This window comes from Accipiter gentilis, chromosome 10 (genome assembly GCF_929443795.1).
Source record: "Accipiter gentilis chromosome 10, bAccGen1.1, whole genome shotgun sequence".
Classification (NCBI taxonomy): domain Eukaryota; kingdom Metazoa; phylum Chordata; class Aves; order Accipitriformes; family Accipitridae; genus Astur; species Astur gentilis.
The window spans coordinates 9709515-9729828 of record NC_064889.1 but is presented as its reverse complement, the minus strand read 5'-3'; the positions used below and the strand labels follow the sequence as shown (position 1 = coordinate 9729828).

At 37.3% G+C, this 20314-nt stretch overlaps 1 protein-coding gene across 2 annotated transcripts in view; it reads left to right on the top strand.

Annotated features, from left to right (window-relative positions):
• LIPC (lipase C, hepatic type) overlaps window positions 1-20314 on the top strand; it is a 64605-nt gene that overhangs the window by 41185 nt on the left and 3106 nt on the right. For both annotated transcript variants that reach the window (XM_049812233.1, XM_049812235.1), the window contains 7 exons: window positions 6724-6911; window positions 8187-8366; window positions 10802-10919; window positions 12898-13131; window positions 14397-14639; window positions 18276-18396; window positions 18918-19136. In XM_049812233.1, the coding sequence (XP_049668190.1) occupies window positions 6724-6911; window positions 8187-8366; window positions 10802-10919; window positions 12898-13131; window positions 14397-14639; window positions 18276-18396; window positions 18918-19136 (1303 nt within the window). The remainder of the gene's footprint in view (window positions 1-6723; window positions 6912-8186; window positions 8367-10801; window positions 10920-12897; window positions 13132-14396; window positions 14640-18275; window positions 18397-18917; window positions 19137-20314) is intronic.

The window sequence follows — 20314 nt, the reverse complement described above, 5'->3', positions numbered from 1 at the left end:
GAGTTGAACTGTATTTAGAAACCAGGAAAAAAAAAAAAAAGATATTTCCAAATGTAAATCATGTTTTAGTAAAGAATTCGAAATTTGACTTTTGCTAGACATTGGATGGGTCTGATTTTCAAAAAAAAAAGTATCCTCTGCACTTTAATGGTAAAGAATCACAGACATAATCATCCCCGATAACTCAGGAGGTAATTTTTGAACAGGCACTCATATGCATACCTTCCATTGATAGTATCATTACCTCACTAATGAAAACAGGGTACCAGCTCCAATGAATTCTTATATTAGTCTCTTTCTAAACACATCTTTCTTCCAGTACCAAGAGTCACTAATGCCATCCGTTAGTAGCATTATCTGAATGATTTTAAAGCAATGAAACACATGGGGAAGAAAGTCAGTATGAATGGCATGGATTTTTCAACAGAGGGTTTAAAGTATGTTAACAGAGGTTTAACAATGGTTAGTTAACAGCCTCTTCTCTCCCTTCAGGGCTGTTTGGGTATGAACTACACTCATGGTGAGACTGTTGACTTATCTTTGGCATGTGTGCATGCATATAAGACAGGAAAAACAAGAAATGACAGCTCAGAAAACTATGATACTTTTCAGCCAGAGCATCTGATGCTGAGAAATGAATAACACTACTTGTTATTCATTTAAACTTGAACAAAAAGGGAAGCTTTTTCCAAAAAGTCTCTTTCTAAACAGACCTCATCATTTTTAATACAATTGATATAGATTTTTGTTGCTTGCTTGCTATTTTTTCATTCATTCTTTTGTGAGTGATACCTACTTTTCCTTTGGCAAGGTGAGCAAGTTAAAGATAGTGAAAAATAAAAAGGAACTGCATGAGGATATAAAAAAAATTTAAGCACAATAATAATATGCCAAGAAATCAACAGACATTAGTTTTGACTGCCTTATCTTGCCTGGGACTCTAGAGCAACCAGTAAGACCTGGATTTCCCCCAAACACTCCATGTTTTAGAGTTCTCACCTAGGAACTACATGAGATGGAACTTTCAACCATTAGTCAACAGCATCCAAAAGCCTTGAACTGACAGAAACAATTAAAATCTTCTCATATACAAGTACCTTAACTACTAATCTCAACAAAATAGAGAATGGACCACATCCGTCTTCAAGATACTGCTGTAAATCAGTAATATAAAAGCAAACAAAAGCTAGTCTAATGTTTACAATCTATTCCCATCATCTTTTTGATTGAATAAATTATTAAATAGCAGAAGTCCAGTCCTGATTTTGTGTCAGCTATTGTACAAGAAACTTTGCCCACAGAGATATATAATGCTTAGGTAAACATAGAGCAACTGAAATGTACCATTTACTTACATTTTACACACTATTGCCTAAATTTTTCAGGATTTTCAGATTTAACAGTCCTTTACCATACATGTTCTAATAGTTTACTATTAATTTTTGTCATTTTGTGTCAGTTGCAGCAAATGGCTTTCCCTAGAAAGCACACAGTCTGGAGGTTATGACAGGCACTGCTAAACAAAGTAAAAGGGGTTAGCAAAGAGGATTTTCCATATCCAACAGGAACACTGACAACCATGCTTCTAGCAGGAAGAGAATAGCTCTAAGGGAAGTATTTGCCAAATTGAGAGACCTGAATGCTTCCATGTCATTAGCTCTTAAGTGACAAAAAAAATCTGGCCATTGGAAATGAGAGGATCTGTGATATATTCCACTTTCCATGGCCCAAACAAAAATAACATGTCACTGCCTGTGCTCACTTTCACAACAGAATTCTGGGGACAACAAAGGTTATCACTTGTTTCTTAAATAACTAAAATAATATCACAACACATAAGCAGTCTTTTGGAAACATTTCCATGTATGAAAAGCAGTAAAAACCATCCAAAAGATAAAGGAGATTTATTAAGGCTCAGACAAATCCACTCATGAACATGAAGGGAGGCTGCAGTAAGGGTCAGAAGGCAACCAGAAAAAATGTTATGTCTAGGTAGTGGGGTGTGTATGCAGGCTTACTTGTATGTTTTTTAAGTGTCCTTAACATACCAGCAGCTGAAATTTTAGCTTCCATTCAGGTTTGTTTACTTAATTTTTCAATTGTCTATGGATTAGGTGAATTCCATTGAAACATCCTCTTCAACCCTCTTCAGTGAGACCTTATTGAGAAACTCTTCCTGTACAGTTCCATGACAAGAAGGATGCTGAACATTATTTTTCCTAGCCAGAAAAGCTACTTTCCTTAATTGGGAATGCCAATTTTAATCAATTTTTTTATGCTGTACCATAAGATGAATTTAAAATATATGACTTAGCAAATATTAAAATTTTGCTCTTGACATTACATAGTCCTACCATACTTTGTCCTCATTCCTGACACATCTTTAGGAAAATTTTGTGATGTGAAGCAGGTATTTTATAGTCCTGTTTTTATGCCCAATCAGACATGATATAGAAAGAAATACTTTTAGATTCTGGATCTCTCCCCAAAAAAGCATATGTTATTTCATGGTTTCAAACCCTGGCCAGTGTCCAGACCTTTGTCTAGTTCCCAGTAAAGTTTTCATTTACAAGCCTTAAAGCATTACTATCACATCTGTAAATTTCAAAGGAGACTCCAAAAATGCCATCGTTAAGAAAACCATATGCCTTATCATTTGGGGTGATTCAATCCAAATCAGTGTCCTGGGTTAACCTGCTTCTACAGGTAAATAAAAGATTTAGTTCAAATAATCTGAATTTGGTCCATATGGAATTATTATTACTATTTGCAAGACCTCTTTTTACAGAAAAAAATATTTCTTCATATTTACTAGCTTTTTCATTATTCTTCATATGCTCCTTTCATCTTAGTTTGGAGCTCACATTATCAGAAGCAGGATGGACATCACCTAAAGCAATAAACACTAATAATGTGAATAATAATTAAATGCTAATTGTAAGAAACAATAACTGAACTCTTATCTTGCACATCCCAACGTGCATTGAATTCAGATGGTTACTATACCATCTACCAGGTATGTAGGCATCTCTCTTTTTTTTTTTAATCCCAATTAAAAAAGTTTCATTTTGTTCAGCTGGGATCACTCTTCTGGTTTTACTTTTCAGCAAGAAAGCATGATTAACTCAGGTGAAATGTAAAAGTGTTTTGGTTTGTCTGCCAAAACTAACCACAAAACATTTTACAAGAAACTTTGCTATATTGCAGTTGAGTAGTATTTACAAACCCAGTCTTCAGTTACAGTCTTTACTGCACCTCACAGAAACATCATTAACACAAAGTAAGGAAAGGTAAAGGGCTGAATCTCCTCTGGGGTATCAAGAAGTCACAACAATTCTTGCTTGTGATTACCATGCTGCTCTGTGTGAAGGTAATTTGTGAGATAGCACATGGATCAGTGTGGCCATATTGCATTGCCTTTCCTGTCAGAATTCATGTTAGAGTAGGATCTTCAGAGAAAAAGGAAATCAAGTCATCAACTCAGTCACCTGGGTAAGGGCTAATTTTCCAAAGAGAAACTCTTTGGAGTTTCAGGAAGATCTCAACACTCTTAGCTGCAACTAGCATGGGAAAATTTTTAGCAGTTTTATTTTGTTGTTTTTGTAAACTCACCTATGAAACTTTGCAGTTCCCTTCGATCATGTCACCAAGTCACTGGTATGATATTTTTAGCAAAAGTCTGTTGTAGAAGCCAAGCTCTTCAGACTCTATTTCCTTCTCCAAGTCATTACATGTATTGACAGATCATAGCAGTTCTTTGTCTAATAACACAACAGATGTTGTGTTCTACTGGAACTTCTGACAGCCATGAAGAAGTTCAAATTGTATTTTTAATTCCCTTTCCCAGACTTACTGGCAAGACAAAAGCTCACCCACTAAAGCAACACAGCACTTTCACAGTCAACGTATAAAGAAAACAACTATTTATTAGACTTGTTTTCTGCAGTATGCACAAAGAATACGGAGAGCAACAAAGCGCCTTTGCATTGCACAAACACTGAAAGCGCAAAAAGAAAATGAAAACAAGGCATAAAACAAAGAAAGGACGTGTACAATGGAACAGGCACAAGTTACTTGTACTTGTTTGTTTTTCTTTTTGTGCTAAAAATAGAACACAATACTTATCTTTGTATAGAGACTACTCACCAAAGCCTGGATAAACTTGAGGTTAAGAATATCAACATCATTAAAACTCTTTCCAATTTTCAATTCTTTATCTAGATTCACTTTCTCCTAATACTACTTTTTTCAGAAACTGAGTCCTCTCCCAGCAAAAAAAATCCAAAAGAAATGCTCTTAAGTAGACATTGTAGCAGAGAAATGATCAGACTTAGTCCTAGCTACATATCACAATTAAAAGTGCTAGTAAAGAAAAATGTGAGACTGAAGCTAAGAATTTTGAGAACCAAACCTTCGCTAACTTTGAAGCTTTTTAAATTCCAGCTGTTGTAAAAGGCTGAACAGCTTTCTACAAAGATGTTTCCTAGCTATGAAACATTGCCTGGAGTTACTTGGAACGTACAATAATTAGTGACAAATAGAAAACAGAGCACATCCAGTGCAGTTCAGTTTGGGAGTTTTCTTGCCAGAATTTCCATTTACTTAACCAAATTAAATATGCTGTTTATGTCATGTCTTATTATTATACTAAAATAAAACCTTGAATAAAGTTTGTAACAAGACTGACGTGGCAAAAATACAGTCTGATCCAAAACCAGCATGCTTTCACATTAGGGTTCTTTGTACTGTGCATTGTAAGATGTTACTACCACAAATATATAAATATGGGAGTTTCCCATCACTAAATAGTCTTACAGGATAAAAGCTCATCTATAAATGTACCAGTACCACCTTGTAAATTATCAAAATCTTATCAAGACAACAATGTCATAGAACCTCAGGATACATTTGCAGATATAATGCAGAAATGAATATGCTATTATTTTAGATGTTTTCTGAAAACATCTGCAGACATAAGAGTTGTGATGTAAAAAAAAAATTTAAATGTGCTGACTTAGAAGATAAAATACAATACAATATTTCTAATATTAGTGTTTTGTTAAGGAATTTTTATGCAAGAAAAATATAAGAACTAAAATTGATGTGTGTTCTGTTCCAACACAGATAATTTTAACTTCTTTGTCAGGGAATAAAATACTTCACTTTCATCTTCAAGAATATTTCACAATTTAAGTCTAATAAAAACAAAAGCCTCCTCCCTGACCATTTTAGCAGTGCTGCTGAGCAGCTGTTGTAGCTTGAATTGGTATCACCTGAACTTGGTAACGAGAGCTATGCACACTGTTCTGTATGTGGTTAGTAAGTGCCTTAACTTACTGGCACTAATATTCTCTCTTCCTACTGAAAACATCTTCCTGATGCACCTTGGAATTATATTTTCCTTTCTCATAGTCAAATCACAGAAATGACTCATAGTCAGTTTTGTTACCGATTACTACAGTCAAGTCTCTGCTCTTGTGTCACTTCCAATTTATGACCCCATTTATAGAGAAATTCCTATCAACTGTATGACCTTGCACTTCACAGTGTGACATTTCTACCTGTTTCTGTTGCTGTAATTTCAAGGTCATCAAGCTCTTAGTGTTTAACATTTTGGTCTCCTCAGTGTTAGCAAATACCTCCCAAATTTTATCAGTCTTGTACCTTTCCTGCCTACTTCTTTAACAAAAACATTAAACGAAATTAGCCAAAAAACAGTCCCCAAGGAACTCCATCAGTAAACTCTCTCCACTCTAAAAGTTTCCTTTCCAACACAAAGAACTGTAACCTTTCCTTTGTCTAGTTCGTCACACCCTAACTTTTCTTCTACTAATACCCATTTTTTCTATCTTAAGTAATAATTTATTATATGGATTATTTTCGGATAAACAGTCTGAAGGCTTATTCGAAAGAAACACCAGGCTTGCATGTTACAAAGTGCTTTTTGTAAGCTTTTGCTTTATTTTACTCCATTTTTCAGCAATTTCTCTATATTCATGTGTTTTTTTCTTCTAAGCTTGTAACGTTGATAAGACCACAGTTCATCCTGCCCCCACTTTCTTAAATACAGATACCATCCCAGATACTTAATAGACATTTCTGAAAATGCTGTTCTATATATACCAAGCTATTTTATCTAAAAATGAAATCACCAAAAATATTACAACTAGAACAAGAGCATTTCATCTTGCCTTTTTAGAGAAAAAGAATCATTTACGATGTGGTCTAATAGTTTTAAGCAGTCACTTAAGTCTCTAAGCAGAGTTATAACCCTGAATAAAATGGTTATTTTAGTGTAATGATGCTTGCTCAGCAATTACTAGCAAATGCACATTGGTTAAATATGTCCTGCAGAGTTAATAGCCTATGAATGTGCTTGCCCTGTGCATGCACTAACATTGTAGTCACAACACCTGTACCATGTTTTTTAAATACTTATGCATTCTATAAGGGCCCATAGCAATAAGATCAATATTTCCTGTATAATTGTTATTGTTCAAATAGACAGACTCAGAGGCACATCTAGACAATCTCAAACTTTGAAAGAGATCACTTTTTTGACGCAAAATGTACAGCTTAGGTCCACCTGGAGTAGGCAGCAATTATATAGCTAGAGTTTCAACCTTACTAGTTTAGTCTGTCTTATAAACTGTGCTTAACTAGTAACTTCTTCAGGTTTTAGATTACATGCTATTATGACTGTTGTTTTGAATTTCATTTCAGAGGCGCTAGGATCACAGAGTCAGCACACTAGAACAAAGAAGGATCAGCAAAACTTAGAAACCAAATTTCGACTTTATACAGATACAACTGAAGAAGGCTGTCAGATTTTTTTAAATCAGTTGGAGACTCTTGACAAATGCAGTTTCAATGCCTCTCTTCCTCTGGTGATAATAGTCCATGGCTGGTCGGTATGAACTCACATTTTATTTTTAATTCAATCTACATCTGATTTGATATACTTTCCTTCTTATTATGCTAGTGCCAAAAGTAACTTCAGGAGAAAGGTTGTGATTAGAAGGATGGTGGATTTCCCTGGTAGCAATCATGGCTAGAAATAATACAAAGCGAATACTCCCTGCTGAGATTCTGAAGGAAGAGTCTACAAGCAATTTTTCATATGGGAGTCCCATGCCAAGGATTAGATTCAGCCCTGGTTTAAAGCCAGTAGATTTCGAACAAGTAGCTGAATTAATGTGCTATGCCTCTGGAGGACTGAATACCAGTTTCATGTCTCTCATATGTTCACTACCAGATATTTACAGACTTCTTGAAAAGAAGTGCACACAATCTCCCCACATCTGTCTCACAGGTACACCTTTAAAGAGAACTTCTCTATAAGCCCCTTTGGCTGAAAATGAAGCCTTCAATGTCAATGAATTACCACTGAACTTCTTCTAGTTAAACTGTAAAAGAAACCAAAAACAAAACCAAAAAAATCTACCACAAAAACCTCTCTCAAAAGCATAGCAGTACTGAGTGATTTTAATCAGCTTCTCAGTTGAAAAAGAAACAAAAGAAAAGGCAGGATAAGAAATAACATAATTTTAACAGATCCTCAATTCTCATAGAACCAATGTCATCACATAAGATGGCAAAATAAATCTTTCTTGCACATCTGTAAATATGCAGAGAAACTTTGAACCCTTGGTGCTTATAACTCTCCTAACAAATAACAGCAGAGCTGATATGGAAGAAATAATGCCCTAGATTACTTTAGCCAAGCCTCCCGAACAAGAATTTGTTCAAAACCTGTAACCTCCTCAAAGACAAACCATGGACCTGAAGCTGCTGCCATTGAAATTTATCATTCATACTAACTTAGTTTGCAGATTAACAAATAAAAAATTTTCTGGGCATTTCTGTTTTTCTTTTTAATCAGTAATATCAATTATCTCAGGATGAGTGAAAATACTTAGGGACATCCCTCATAATAGTTCTTATTACAAGACAAATTATTATACCGTTCATATATTCATTCCTAATTTTTTTGCCCACCAAACCCCAAAGATTCTCAGTACTGAAGCATGCTAAAATCTAGTTATCAGCATTAAGCCCTCCTTGTTGATATCATGTTTTTTGTCTCCTTGAGGTTTTCACAAGAAATATTTGGCAGAGACTGCTCTCCCTTAAGAGTGTTTTTTGTTTTGTTTTTTGTGGTGGTTTTTTTTTTCTTAATAAAACAGGTGGATGGGATGTTAGAAGGTTGGATTTGGAAAATGGCAGCAGCTCTGAAGTCTCAGCATAAAAAAATAAATGTGATCATTGCAGACTGGCTTACATTTGCTCACCAGCACTATCCCATTGCTGTACAGAATACACGCTACATAGGACAGGAGATAGCAGACTTCCTGGAATGGCTGGAGGTAAGAGCCCCCAGATCAACACATGTTTCACTGGAAAAGGCCTATTTACCTGTTCTTATGCTTCTACGACCTTTCTGAAATACTATTCTGGTTAACGCTGTTCATTTTAATCACTTATGTTTCTTTAATACATTGCAAATTTTTCTTCCATGAACTTTCATATGACTTCATAAAACTTTCATCATGCAAGAGATAAAACCAAGTGGTCTTGTTTATTAAAATATTTTCATATGTCTTTAGAGGTGAGATGATTTCATGCTACTTTAGCTTTTAAAGTAGCACGTGTGCAGACAACTGACAGATTCCCACACTTTGAAAGCAGGCACACATTATTATTTGCAAGTGGTTAGTTCAGTAAAATGTGTTTATGTTATCTGTGCTTAATTTCTGCTTTTAATGCAGAATTCAAGCGTGACATTGTGTCTGATTTTTGCCTCCGTTCCCCAGAGATTATTCTAAAATAATGGCTTAGAGATCCAGAATGTAAAGGGAGACCTTTCAAGAGGACAGACATGCCTCACAAAGCAGATGACAGAGTCAGTAGTGAGTACAGAGCCACGCTAATGTAGTGACTATTATCAAAACCCCTGCTACGTAGGAAGCAGTGGCCATGGCTGGATTGAAAAGGCTGCAGACAAGTCTGCAATGGATCACTGGTCTCCAGCACTATTTATTAAAAGGCAGAAAGCAAACACTAGAATGAGAATCACTCATACAAACCAGGCACCTTAAGCAACTCTTATTTCATCTATCTCTAGTACTAATTTAAGCCACCTAATCTGAAATGAAATTATACTTCTGTACCTCACAATGAATTTTTTAATACATTAATTTAAATACGGTGACACCTAAGGTGGAAGGGAGATACACTGCAAAGCTGAAATATCTGTAGCAAATACCACTGAAGAGCTAAGCTGTTTGCAACAAGAATGGCAAGGCTAGAAGAAGTTGTCAGATACCATGCCCAGTTAAGGACAACAGGCACAAAAGAGAAGGCAAAAGAGCCAGAGTCACTATTTTTCTTTGTGACATTACAAGAAACCTTAGCTCTTGGTCAAATGTAGTTTAAGTTGCTGGAGCCTAAAGTCATATTTTCAAGCTGTTTAATTATTGAATGAATCAAACGATGGACTTTGATCAGTTCCCAAGAGGACACACCACACTGTCAACAATAAAGAGAACCTGTGATTCTTCCACTGTCAGCAAACAAATCGAGGCTTGAATAAATGACCCCTTGCTCCAGCATTGTAGGTAGCTTCTTTTGTACCATGATATATTCCAGGATTTAAATATGCCATAAATTTTCACTGCATTCAACTGAGCATGTTCAAGCAGTAAACCTTCCTTCTGTTGAGAGGCACCCCTCCTGAGTTTAACAGTTAAAAACTCCTTCATTCCAACTCCCATAACTATCTTTCCGTTATGCTTCTGTCCGCTTACAGGCAGGCAAGCATTTGAAATATCCTCAATGGATGTAACAAAAACTGCAGTGCTGTACAAATTTTTAATAAAGAATAAAAATAAAGTAAATCTTGGTGCTCTTAGTCCAAGAATTAATAGGGCATGATCAGTAACAATCTCAATAGCATCCATCTCAATAACACCTACCAAGAAAATTGGTCAGATCTTGTGATTTCTAACAGCTGCCTCTCTCAAAAGGCGGCTGCCAAGTTTCACCTCATCTTCACAAGAGACAGGTATTGAGACTGCAAAGCCACCCCACTAGGGCAGGCAATGAAATGAAAACACAGGTTTGCTTTTCCTGCGAGAAAAATATGCCACATATTTCTTTACAAGTCAGAAAAACTTCAAGCCTTGCAGCTCAGGTGAAATGCTTAAGATCTAGATAGTATTGATTAGGTAGAAAGAAGGGCCTGAGGCCAATTCTGCTTCAACAAGTTTGTTTCAGATCAGATACCCAGTTTTGTACAAATCAATCCAAGAAATGTCATTGCTGTATCATTTAGCATGTCTGATCAATATTTTGATACTTTGGCTTCTAACTTGGCTTGTGCTAGTACGTCAGGCAAAAAAAAGCAAGGCACTTTTAATAAAGAATTGTTTTACACTGAAGTTAAAGAACAGATATCCATTTTATAGTCACAGGAAACTCAAATGCTGCAAACAAAAGGCAAGGTACATTGCATCACTTGCAAGAAACAGCAACAAAAATTCTGTGTTGATGGTTCTCCTGAGCATAGCACATAAGTAGCAGTGTCCAAATGTGTGGCATTTTCCTGCTGCATGAAAAGGAGGCAAGGAATAACATTCAGCCAATGAAGAAATCTATTGCATGATCCATGCACCTCATTTGACCTCTGTCATCCACATACAAATTTCTTCTGTTATTCATGGCATACCTAGCTTGTAGTAAGTATTTCACTGTTTACTTTTCACATTTTCTGCATCTAAATCAAGCTGCCACTATCTTCCAGGAATCTATTCAATTTTCCAGAAGCAATGTTCATCTAATTGGGTACAGCCTAGGAGCTCATGTTTCAGGATTTGCTGGAAGTTATATCAGTGGTACAAACAAGATTGGGAGAATTACAGGTAAGAGACTTATAACTTTAAGAAATGCAACAGTCAACTGATTTAAGTTACATAGATATTTGACATATCAATGTCATATCAATATTTAGCTGTTGAATAGTAATATCTGCCACAGTTTAGAAGTTTCATCCCATTGGTTTAGAAATTAGATTTGGAAAATTTAATGAAAACACTTTTCAAAATGAAGTATCGTAGTATTTCTAGCTTTGATCTTTCCTACCTCAGTCCAAATTATGACATACAGAATATACAAGTGTGGGGACTACAAATCATAAACCAAAGATTCAAGTTGCATGTTGCTTGAATTTATCTCATATCCATTCCCAGTAGCACCTTAAACTAAATGTTAGCCACTAACCTTGGATCTTTGGTCACTATCTTGACCCAAAGCCATGCAAATACACGGTTCATTGTTAGCAACTCATTTTAAAAAGAAAATTACATTAAGGAAATTGTCTAACTGTGCTTGAGCTTTCAATTGTGGTACATTGCTCATGCAGTGAATTGAAGTCAGTTCTGTGGCAAAAAGTATAGCCCTGGATTACATTTTACAAGAAGCATATCATTAGAGCATCCCTAATAGATGCTTAAAGTAAACAAAGTTAACCGTACCACTTGATTATTTTGACTAGTGGCATTTTGAGCCTTCTGTAATGTTTTGTAACTGTACTAATTATGAGTATAATGAAAATACATTTCTAAGGTTATTGATACACTGTATACAGTACCACATCTAATGCACAGTGACAGCTTAAAAAAAAAAACAAGCCAAAAACAGAAGAGCATTTTACACGAGGTCCGCATCAGCTACATTTAAGTTATCAGAGAAAACATTTTACTTTAATCTGATTTGGGAGTGAGGCAAATATCCACAACTGTAGTCTGAAGTCCCAATTCTGACCTTGGATTCATTGCCACATACCATAGTCTCTTATACAATCAGCTCTTGTGACAGTGCCTGCATGACAAGAAGCTGATTTTACACAATGTGTCATGATATTACACCTGTGTATACGCTGAAGGACTTTAGTTCATCAGCACTGCTTGTTCAAACCATAGTACTACATCAAACTTCGATAATGGATAAGTAAAAATCATTAACACACATTATTTATTGTAACAGCTACATGCATTCCTCAGCAACAATTATTCAGACTTGTAACAATAAGCTCCAAAAATCATAGTGATAAAAGCTATTGAAAATAGTTGCCTTCAGGGTGACTCCCTACCTGTAGCCTGTGTTATTAGTCTTATCCAGTTACATCTATGCAACTACGTTAGTCCATAGTACCAATGGAAGAATCTCAAATGTAGAGACTTGTCCTCAAAACTGAAGGCAGCTTTAAACTATGCAGGCAGTCCTTTTCCATTAATCAGTTCCCAGCCAAAAAGGGCTCCATACAAAAATATCTAGAAAACTAAAAATCAGCAAGAATCCATAAGTGGAATATTATTTTTCTGAATACCATAATAATTTGCCTTGAAGAATTTTGAAGGTGAAGAATTATTATAAACAACATCTAGCAGACACACAGCTCTTTTAAGCAGTAAGTGAAGCTGCATAAAGTTTCAAGTCCCAAATGTGGGCTAAAAGTCAAACTTGCTGTGGGACTGGTGTCTTCAAAAGGGCCTCTGAAATGCATGACCTCTGGAGTATGAAAGAACAAATTTAAATAAACATCCCTCAAGTGACAAAGCAGTAGCAAGCATGGTTTGTCTATAACAAACACATCTATCTCTAGGCCTGTGTCCTTGTGCATGTAGCAGTTTATTACAGCATCTGTGTTTACTCTACCTTTTGGTGTAACCATGTACTCTCTTCAGGACAAGTGTTCCTAGCACTGTTTCTATCAGTGAAAGACCTTGTAAAGTACCAGCGCTGTCTGTTTTTAAACATTTATCACAGGCTTTTCTCATAACAGTAAAAGAACAGCCCATCTGTACTATATCACGACTGGATTATTTGCATTTATTGCAGGCCTTGACCCTGCTGGTCCCTTGTTTGAAGGAATGTCACCAACAGACCGTTTATCTCCAGATGATGCAAACTTCGTAGACGCAATTCATACATTCACTAAACAGCACATGGGTCTCAGTGTTGGCATCAAGCAGCCTGTGGCTCATTTCGACTTTTATCCCAATGGAGGCACCTTTCAGCCTGGCTGTCACATCATGCATGTGTATAACCACATTGCACAATATGGAATCACTGGTAAGAACCAACGGCACAAACAGGAAGTGGCATTGGAGCTGCACTGACACTCTGGGAAACTTTACATATCTCTATGATCTTAAACAGTATCTAATGGGAGATAATACTCCCATTATATGCAAGGAAATTTCTTTTCTATAAATTAGTTATCTGGTTTTTACATGTATTGAGTTCAAACTGTTCTTACTGACTCCAGTAAGGAATTTGGCTGCCAAGCACTTCTGAAAATGAGACCATGAGCATCCTTCTGTCAAGCACTTCAGAATAATTGCAAAGGTATTCGTTTTAGCAGTAGAGGAAATGAGAAAACTTACTCTAATTAAGCCAGATTCATCTAGTGTGCAATTATTTCAAGTCAAATAAAACACAGGGCTGTACTACTCACCTCCTTAGCTCACCTTTTCCTAACTCCCTGTCCTTCAGCTGCACAGATGATGCTCTCTCTAGGACCTGACTGCCACTGTTCCAGGCTAGGTTTTATATATAGAAGTTTATTTCCAATGTACCTAAACATAAACATATAGAGAAACTGATGCAACATACTGAAAAAAGACAAGGTACTGATGCACAGTGACAACCAGAACTGTTCACTGAAAAAAACCAAGAGTACTGTACACCCAGCATACCTCATTGAAAAAATAGTCCATCATGATATATCCTGATTACACATTAAAAAATAACTTTTGTAATTTGATGACACTTCAGGAAGAAAAAGATACTTCTCATAAAAGCAGACGTATGTATTTAATTTTTAAAATGTATTTAGTACTTTCTTTTGCTCCTTTTTCCCCAGTAGTAGGTGCAAGCAAAATTCAATTCAACATGGGAGTTTGTCACTCTGATAAGGACAAAATATGATACTACTGCGTAAGCGTCCGAAAGACAAGTGTTCAACCACTCAGAATGAGACTGCTGTCTTTAGTGTGGCATGATTTGAAAGACTGCATATAGCTTTATATTGTATTTCATATTGACTAAAACAGCCAGGACAATGAAATCAAGGTTCATATTTACAGTCTTAAACAGTCAGGCTAGAGAAGTTTAAGCAGCAAATTATTCAATTTTATTATCACAGGGGTTCAGCCAAACTATTTTTGGATGATCCTAAAAGTAAAGTCGCTACAATGTATGATTTCTGAGGCAAAATCAGGATGTTTGATTAATAAAGGGGGTGGGGGGGAAACAATAACATATGTTTATAGTTGGTTACTGTACTGCTCTGCGGTTGAAATGCACACAAAATTTTGTTGTTTGCATTTTTTCAGGCATCACTCAAACTGTGAAATGTGCCCATGAGAGGTCAGTTCATTTGTTCATCGACTCTCTGCTTCACAATGATAAGCAAAGCACAGCATACTGGTGCAATGACATCAACACTTTCAACAAAGGAATGTGCCTCAGCTGTAGAAAGAGCCGGTGCAACACACTGGGCTACAACATCAGGGAGGAAAGGCTCCCCAAAAGTAGACAACTCTTTTTGAGAACAAGAGCACATATGCCTTTCAAAGGTTTGTGGGAATACTTGTTACAGTCTCCAGATTGACCACGAAGTGTGAGAATGAGCCTAAGCTTTGTGATCCTGTTTACTCATTTATTAAAGCTTATAAATTCTGTGGGAATAATCAATTTGCTGAGACAACCAAGAATCCCAGTCGGCTGTCTTGATACCCTTTTACCAAGATTCTGACTCTCAGTATTTCTGTGGGAAAAAGCATGCTGCATGCTTGCCACAGGCTAACTGTGGATCTGTGGCCTCAGAGATGCTTGGTGTCCTGATCTACAGGATTTTCCTACAACTGGCTTGTGCAAGTTTGTTGTAACATATGCGGGCACACAGCCAAGCCAGAAAAGCAGCATAGTTGCTCTAGGGGGCCTGTAAAACCTCCTGTTCCAAGTTTGCCCAATTTTATCTGCAAGTAGTCTACAAGATGATATATAAATTATTGCTCTTCAAAAAATGGACAGACAACAGAATAGCATGGACTTTTACAGGGCAGAACTGTAGCACTGAAATAAAGTGACTGGTACTCTTGCCTTATCTCAATTACATTACTTTATCGAGAGCACCAAGTGACAATTTTCTAAGCTCCGAGAGACAGTCAATGTGGTTTCTTACACGTATTACCAGAGGGGAAGTAGTCTGACAGGGAAACGGGGCCTATCTGCCAGTCTCCCTTACAAAATGGCGTGGGCCTGGCTGTAGGCTAGTCACAACTTGTCTGTCTGAGGGCCCATGTGGCGACTGCTGCAGGTAAGCAGACGTTCACCTGCCAGCGGAAAGGTTTACGTACTTTTTAAAGCGAGAACACGCAGGACTGTGTGGGACGAATAGCAGGGACACGTGTCTGCCAAGGGACTTTCAGCGTGGGGACTTTGGACGCATGGCGTCCCTCCTCGCTACCTGCTTGCTGCCTATTGATGAAGCACGTGGCACGCAACAGCACAGCACAGCCTGGGCAGCTTGGCCTCCTCGCCAAGCGGTTGGTGCCTTCTTCCCACAGCCCCCGCAGCACCACAGCCCCAGCCCACACCTCTCCTCAATACTGAGGCCTTGCCAGGCCCCCCCCCACCTGCCCCTGGGCTCCCTCCGCACAGCCCCACAGCAGCGGGGGTCCCTTGCCACCTCACCCACTGCTGGGGCTGGCCTGTTCTGCCTGGCGCGGGTGGAAAGGGGGTGCCTCCCTCCTGTTGGAGGCCCGCTTGTCCCCTTGCCCAAGGGGTTGGGGTTGGGGAAGCACTTTGAATATCGACAGTGCGCCCCTGGCATGGACGTGCAAGGGCTTTCCAGTCCTGAGGAGAAATGCTTAAAAAAGCTGCTTGCGTTACACATCTTGTTTCCCCACAGTGCCCGGCACTCAACGGCAACATCGCAGATTTTAAAAAAATACAAAAATTCAGGTACTTTTAAAATAATTTTTGAAGTCTTCCACTAGTGCAGCTGTGAAGTATTCAGTGATGATTCCTGAGGGATCTGCTCAGCCCTGACTGATACTCAGAGCAGCCGAATCTGCTGGATCTCTTCTTATACTTCTTACAATGCCTCAGGAAGCTACCTGAAGTAGATTTAAAAATTCTAGAGGCTGTGTCTAGTTCCTGATGTTATTTAGCTGCAGTATGGTTAGGTCACCATCAGTCAGGAAACTGAATTGCTCTGAGAACACTGTGTTCGCTACCACCACACTTGGGCATAGAAACACCATCCCTGTGTTGCGTTCTTGTCTGGACACCGAGACTGTTTTTCAGCTTGTGCTAAAATATCTGTGTCCTATTGGCTTTGATTTCAATTTTAAACATGCTGCATTTTTATGCTTGGAACTGGTTTTGCTTCAAAAAAACATCCTTGGCGCATATGCAGATATCGTGCCCCAGACAATGGCTTCCTTTCACAAAAGTTCCCAAACAAGGCAGCAACTGTGGGAGGGCATGTACAAAGTCATCTTTGTAATGTTCTTAAAAAAATGTTTGAAGATCACGTGAGAAGCACAAACAGAAGAAATTTGAGAAAGTCAGCATTACACTTCACAATCCTCTGCGTCTTCACGAAATCTGATGTTTCATTTTTCAAGTTAATAGCAGCATTATATTTTGGAGCATACTTTAATCCAGTTCAAACAAAAAAATAGTTGTTACGAAGAAGTCAACAGTTATAATAAAGCTGTGATAGGACCCTGAGTCAGAGTTTTTATATGAATACGCTCACCTTCTTCCTTAAAGTGAGCATTATAACCACAGCAAAAGCCCAGGCTTTATCAGAACATACACCAGAACAAATTTTTACAGAGAGAAAACTCAGAGGAAGACAGCTTAGTAATAAAAGTGTTCTGTAAACAAGCCTCTCTGCATACTTTGTCCTCATGAGGTTTGCAGCAAAGAATCAGCCATTTTGTTTTCTACTGAGTGACACCTTTTCAAAAGAAAATTCATTATTCATTAACATACAATAACCATGAAACAACAACAACAAAAAGATACAGCTTTTCTAGCAAATACCTTCCATTGTGAACACTCAGAGCTGCACAACAACAACAACAATCTATCTGTGCATATACATAAAAAGATGACTCCCTTAGCAGTATGGTGGAGCCATTCTCAGATGTAGGGAAGCCTGAAGTGGGTGAGTAGAGGAAATGAGGAAAGAGCATCTTTCTACTCAAAAACTAGTGCATAATAATGTTTACCAGAACAGTTTCCCATCCATAATTTGACCAGATTGCAAGGATAAATACAACACCCCTAATTCTTCCAAATACTCTGTGGTCTTTGTTAATAGAAATTGCTTAGGGTTTTCTTCTTTAACACCTAAATCTATCAGTTTTGTCAAGAAGGTGGCTGGTAGAATCACCAGACAGAAGAGTTTTGAGCATTCAAATCTAGTTGACAATATCTCCGTGCACATGGTCTCTATGTTTGGTGGTTTGGGGTTTGGTTTTGGGTTGGGTTTTTTTCCCCATAATTTACTAAATGTCAAACTGCTTGTAATCAGTACGCTTATGATTTCTCAGGCATTATTCATTCTGACAATACTCAGGTCAAAGACTTTCCTAAACACTGTTCCCCTAGAAACCCACCAAATCTCAAAGTATTAATGACATCTTTCTTGTAGCAATGTGCTTGGACAAAGTCATATTGTTAATGGATATACGTTAAGCACAATGTATCATTATGCAGTGAAGGAAAGTTTGTGAGTCATCTGTTTCGCAGGGCAATTTTCTAGCCGATCAGAGAAAAAGCCTGACTACATTGCGTAAGGTCTTCAATCTGTATCATGCATCTCTAGCCATGTCCAGTCATAAGGATTTGTCTGGTGATTAGATAGAGGACTTGCCAGAAATTGTAACAATTAAACTTCAGAAAAGCAGAAACATTTCCCATGGAATAATTTTTTATCCTATAAAGGGAACTCAACCCAGATTACCTTTTTTCTCCATCCTTTTAAATAGAGCAACAGGGCCCCAAACCCTAAGGGATTACACAGCACAGCAATCAGAAGAAATTATGATGTTTCAATTGCAATGAATCTGTTAAAAAATAAAACGGAATATCAATCAAATTTCTGCTCTGAAAGACAAAATTATTTTGCCTGAGAAATCTATTGCTTCTTTGACCATTAATTTCGTCGCTTTGCAAATTCTTCCCTTCTACAGTCTATCATTATCAGTTCAAGATCCACTTCATCAATGAAATCCAAGGCAAGCAGATAGACCCTACTTTTACCATCTCTCTGACAGGCACTAAGGAGGATGCTAAAAACCTGCCCATCACACTGTGAGTATTCATATTACATGTCATTGTACAAGTGAAAAACAAGGTGCCAATTTATAATACCATATCATGTACATAATCATGCTATGAGTGAAATGGTTTAGTATAGCTAAGTAAAAATGAACTGGAAATTGTCCTCTCTTCACCCATACTCCCTAAATATCACAAACTTTTACAAAGTTCATAGAGTTTTTACATGTAAAACCTCTATAAAACAAACTTAGTGATCTTGGAAGTTTCCCTGAACATTAAGTATCCTGTCCACTTATGTTCGGTCCATCCTATGGCTAACACAGGGAGGTCTAATCAATTAAAGCACAAATAAACAAACAGCTGTAATTAAGGTAAAGAATTTTGGATATTTCTCACGATGGACACTATCTGTATTAACAAAAGCAAAGGCAACAGTGTGGGTCAGCATTTGCTCTAGTAGACAAAAGACATAACTTAGATGCTTAGAAACTAGTTTTTTTTTCACTTTAATGCATAATAAGACAGCATTATTGTGGTTTTGTGTTCTGCAGAGTTGAAGGTATTAATGGGAATAAAACCTACTCTTTTCTCATCACCCTGGACACTGATATTGGTGAGCTAATAATGATCAAGTTCAAATGGGAAGGAACTGCAGTTTGGGAAAATATCTGGGACACAGTTCAAACCATAATACCATGGACAAAAGGCACCCGTCGACCAGGACTTATAGTGAAGACAATAAGAGTGAAAGCAGGGGAAACACAGCAAAAGTAAGTGTAATGAAAACACTGTTTTTCTATAATAACACCACAGATACTTGGCACGCAGGGTATCCTAGTTCAAATACAAGCAACTGAGTCCCAGTACTCACACCAATGGTGAATTCAACCATGTACAACGTCTGGATTTCACCCCTCCCCCTCAGATCAGACTGCGTGATTTTTAAGTGACTTAAAGAATTTCTTTGTTTTCAAGTCAGAAATGAATACTGGGAGGTGTTCTGGCTCACCACTGTCACTAATCTGACTTTGAGGCATGATAACCTTGGGTGACAATTTTGTTGATACTTGGGAATAGAGGATAGAGGAGTTCGCACACAGATCCAAGGAAGAATTTTAACAAGTTCTGTAATGCAATTTTTCTACACAATTATTGACGATGAATTCTGACTTATTTTTAGAATGTGATTATCTCACTCCATAAGGACCCTATGAATTTTCAAAGAAACAAGGTACTACCTAAGATAAATATTGACTCCAACATTAAGGCCATGAAAAATTCAAATTCTTACTTAAAAAATATGCCAAATCTTAATTATTTGACTTTCAATACCTACTTCATAGAGAATCTCAACATCACCATTCCTGAAAGTACTCATTAGAAGCACCACATGCAGAACTAGTCATCTGATTATTCATTGAAGTTAAGGGCTTTATCATAAAAATCCCTTATTTCTGTCTCATCTGTTTAAGAGCCAGTCCAGCATCTGACAGTTTATAATGAATTACTACACTGTGCAGGCTGTATAAGAAGTTCCTGAAGTGATAAACTGTGGAAGGATAAAGTTTCAACTACAGATATTGTGAAATTTCTGTAGTGGGCAAACAAAATGTCAGCAGTCCTAGAAAACAAAAAGACTATCTATACTTCTACATACCAGACTTTCACTGGTATTTGACAGTAATTTTTGCACTCTGGTTTTGCTTTTTTTATTCAGGGATGTGAATTTTGTCAGCTGAACTCTGAAGTAGCATCAGAGTGCAGTTTTCCAGAAAAAAAAAAAAAGCAAACTGAACTCTGTATTTGGGGTTTTTTTGGTGTTTTGTTTTGGTTTTTTGTGTGTGTGTTTTTTTTCTTCCCCGCCCCCCGCTGATTGCTTTGAAACTGGATCAACAAGTCTGAGTAGCCTTGTTCTCTACATACAGTAATGCTAATAACACATTTGAAA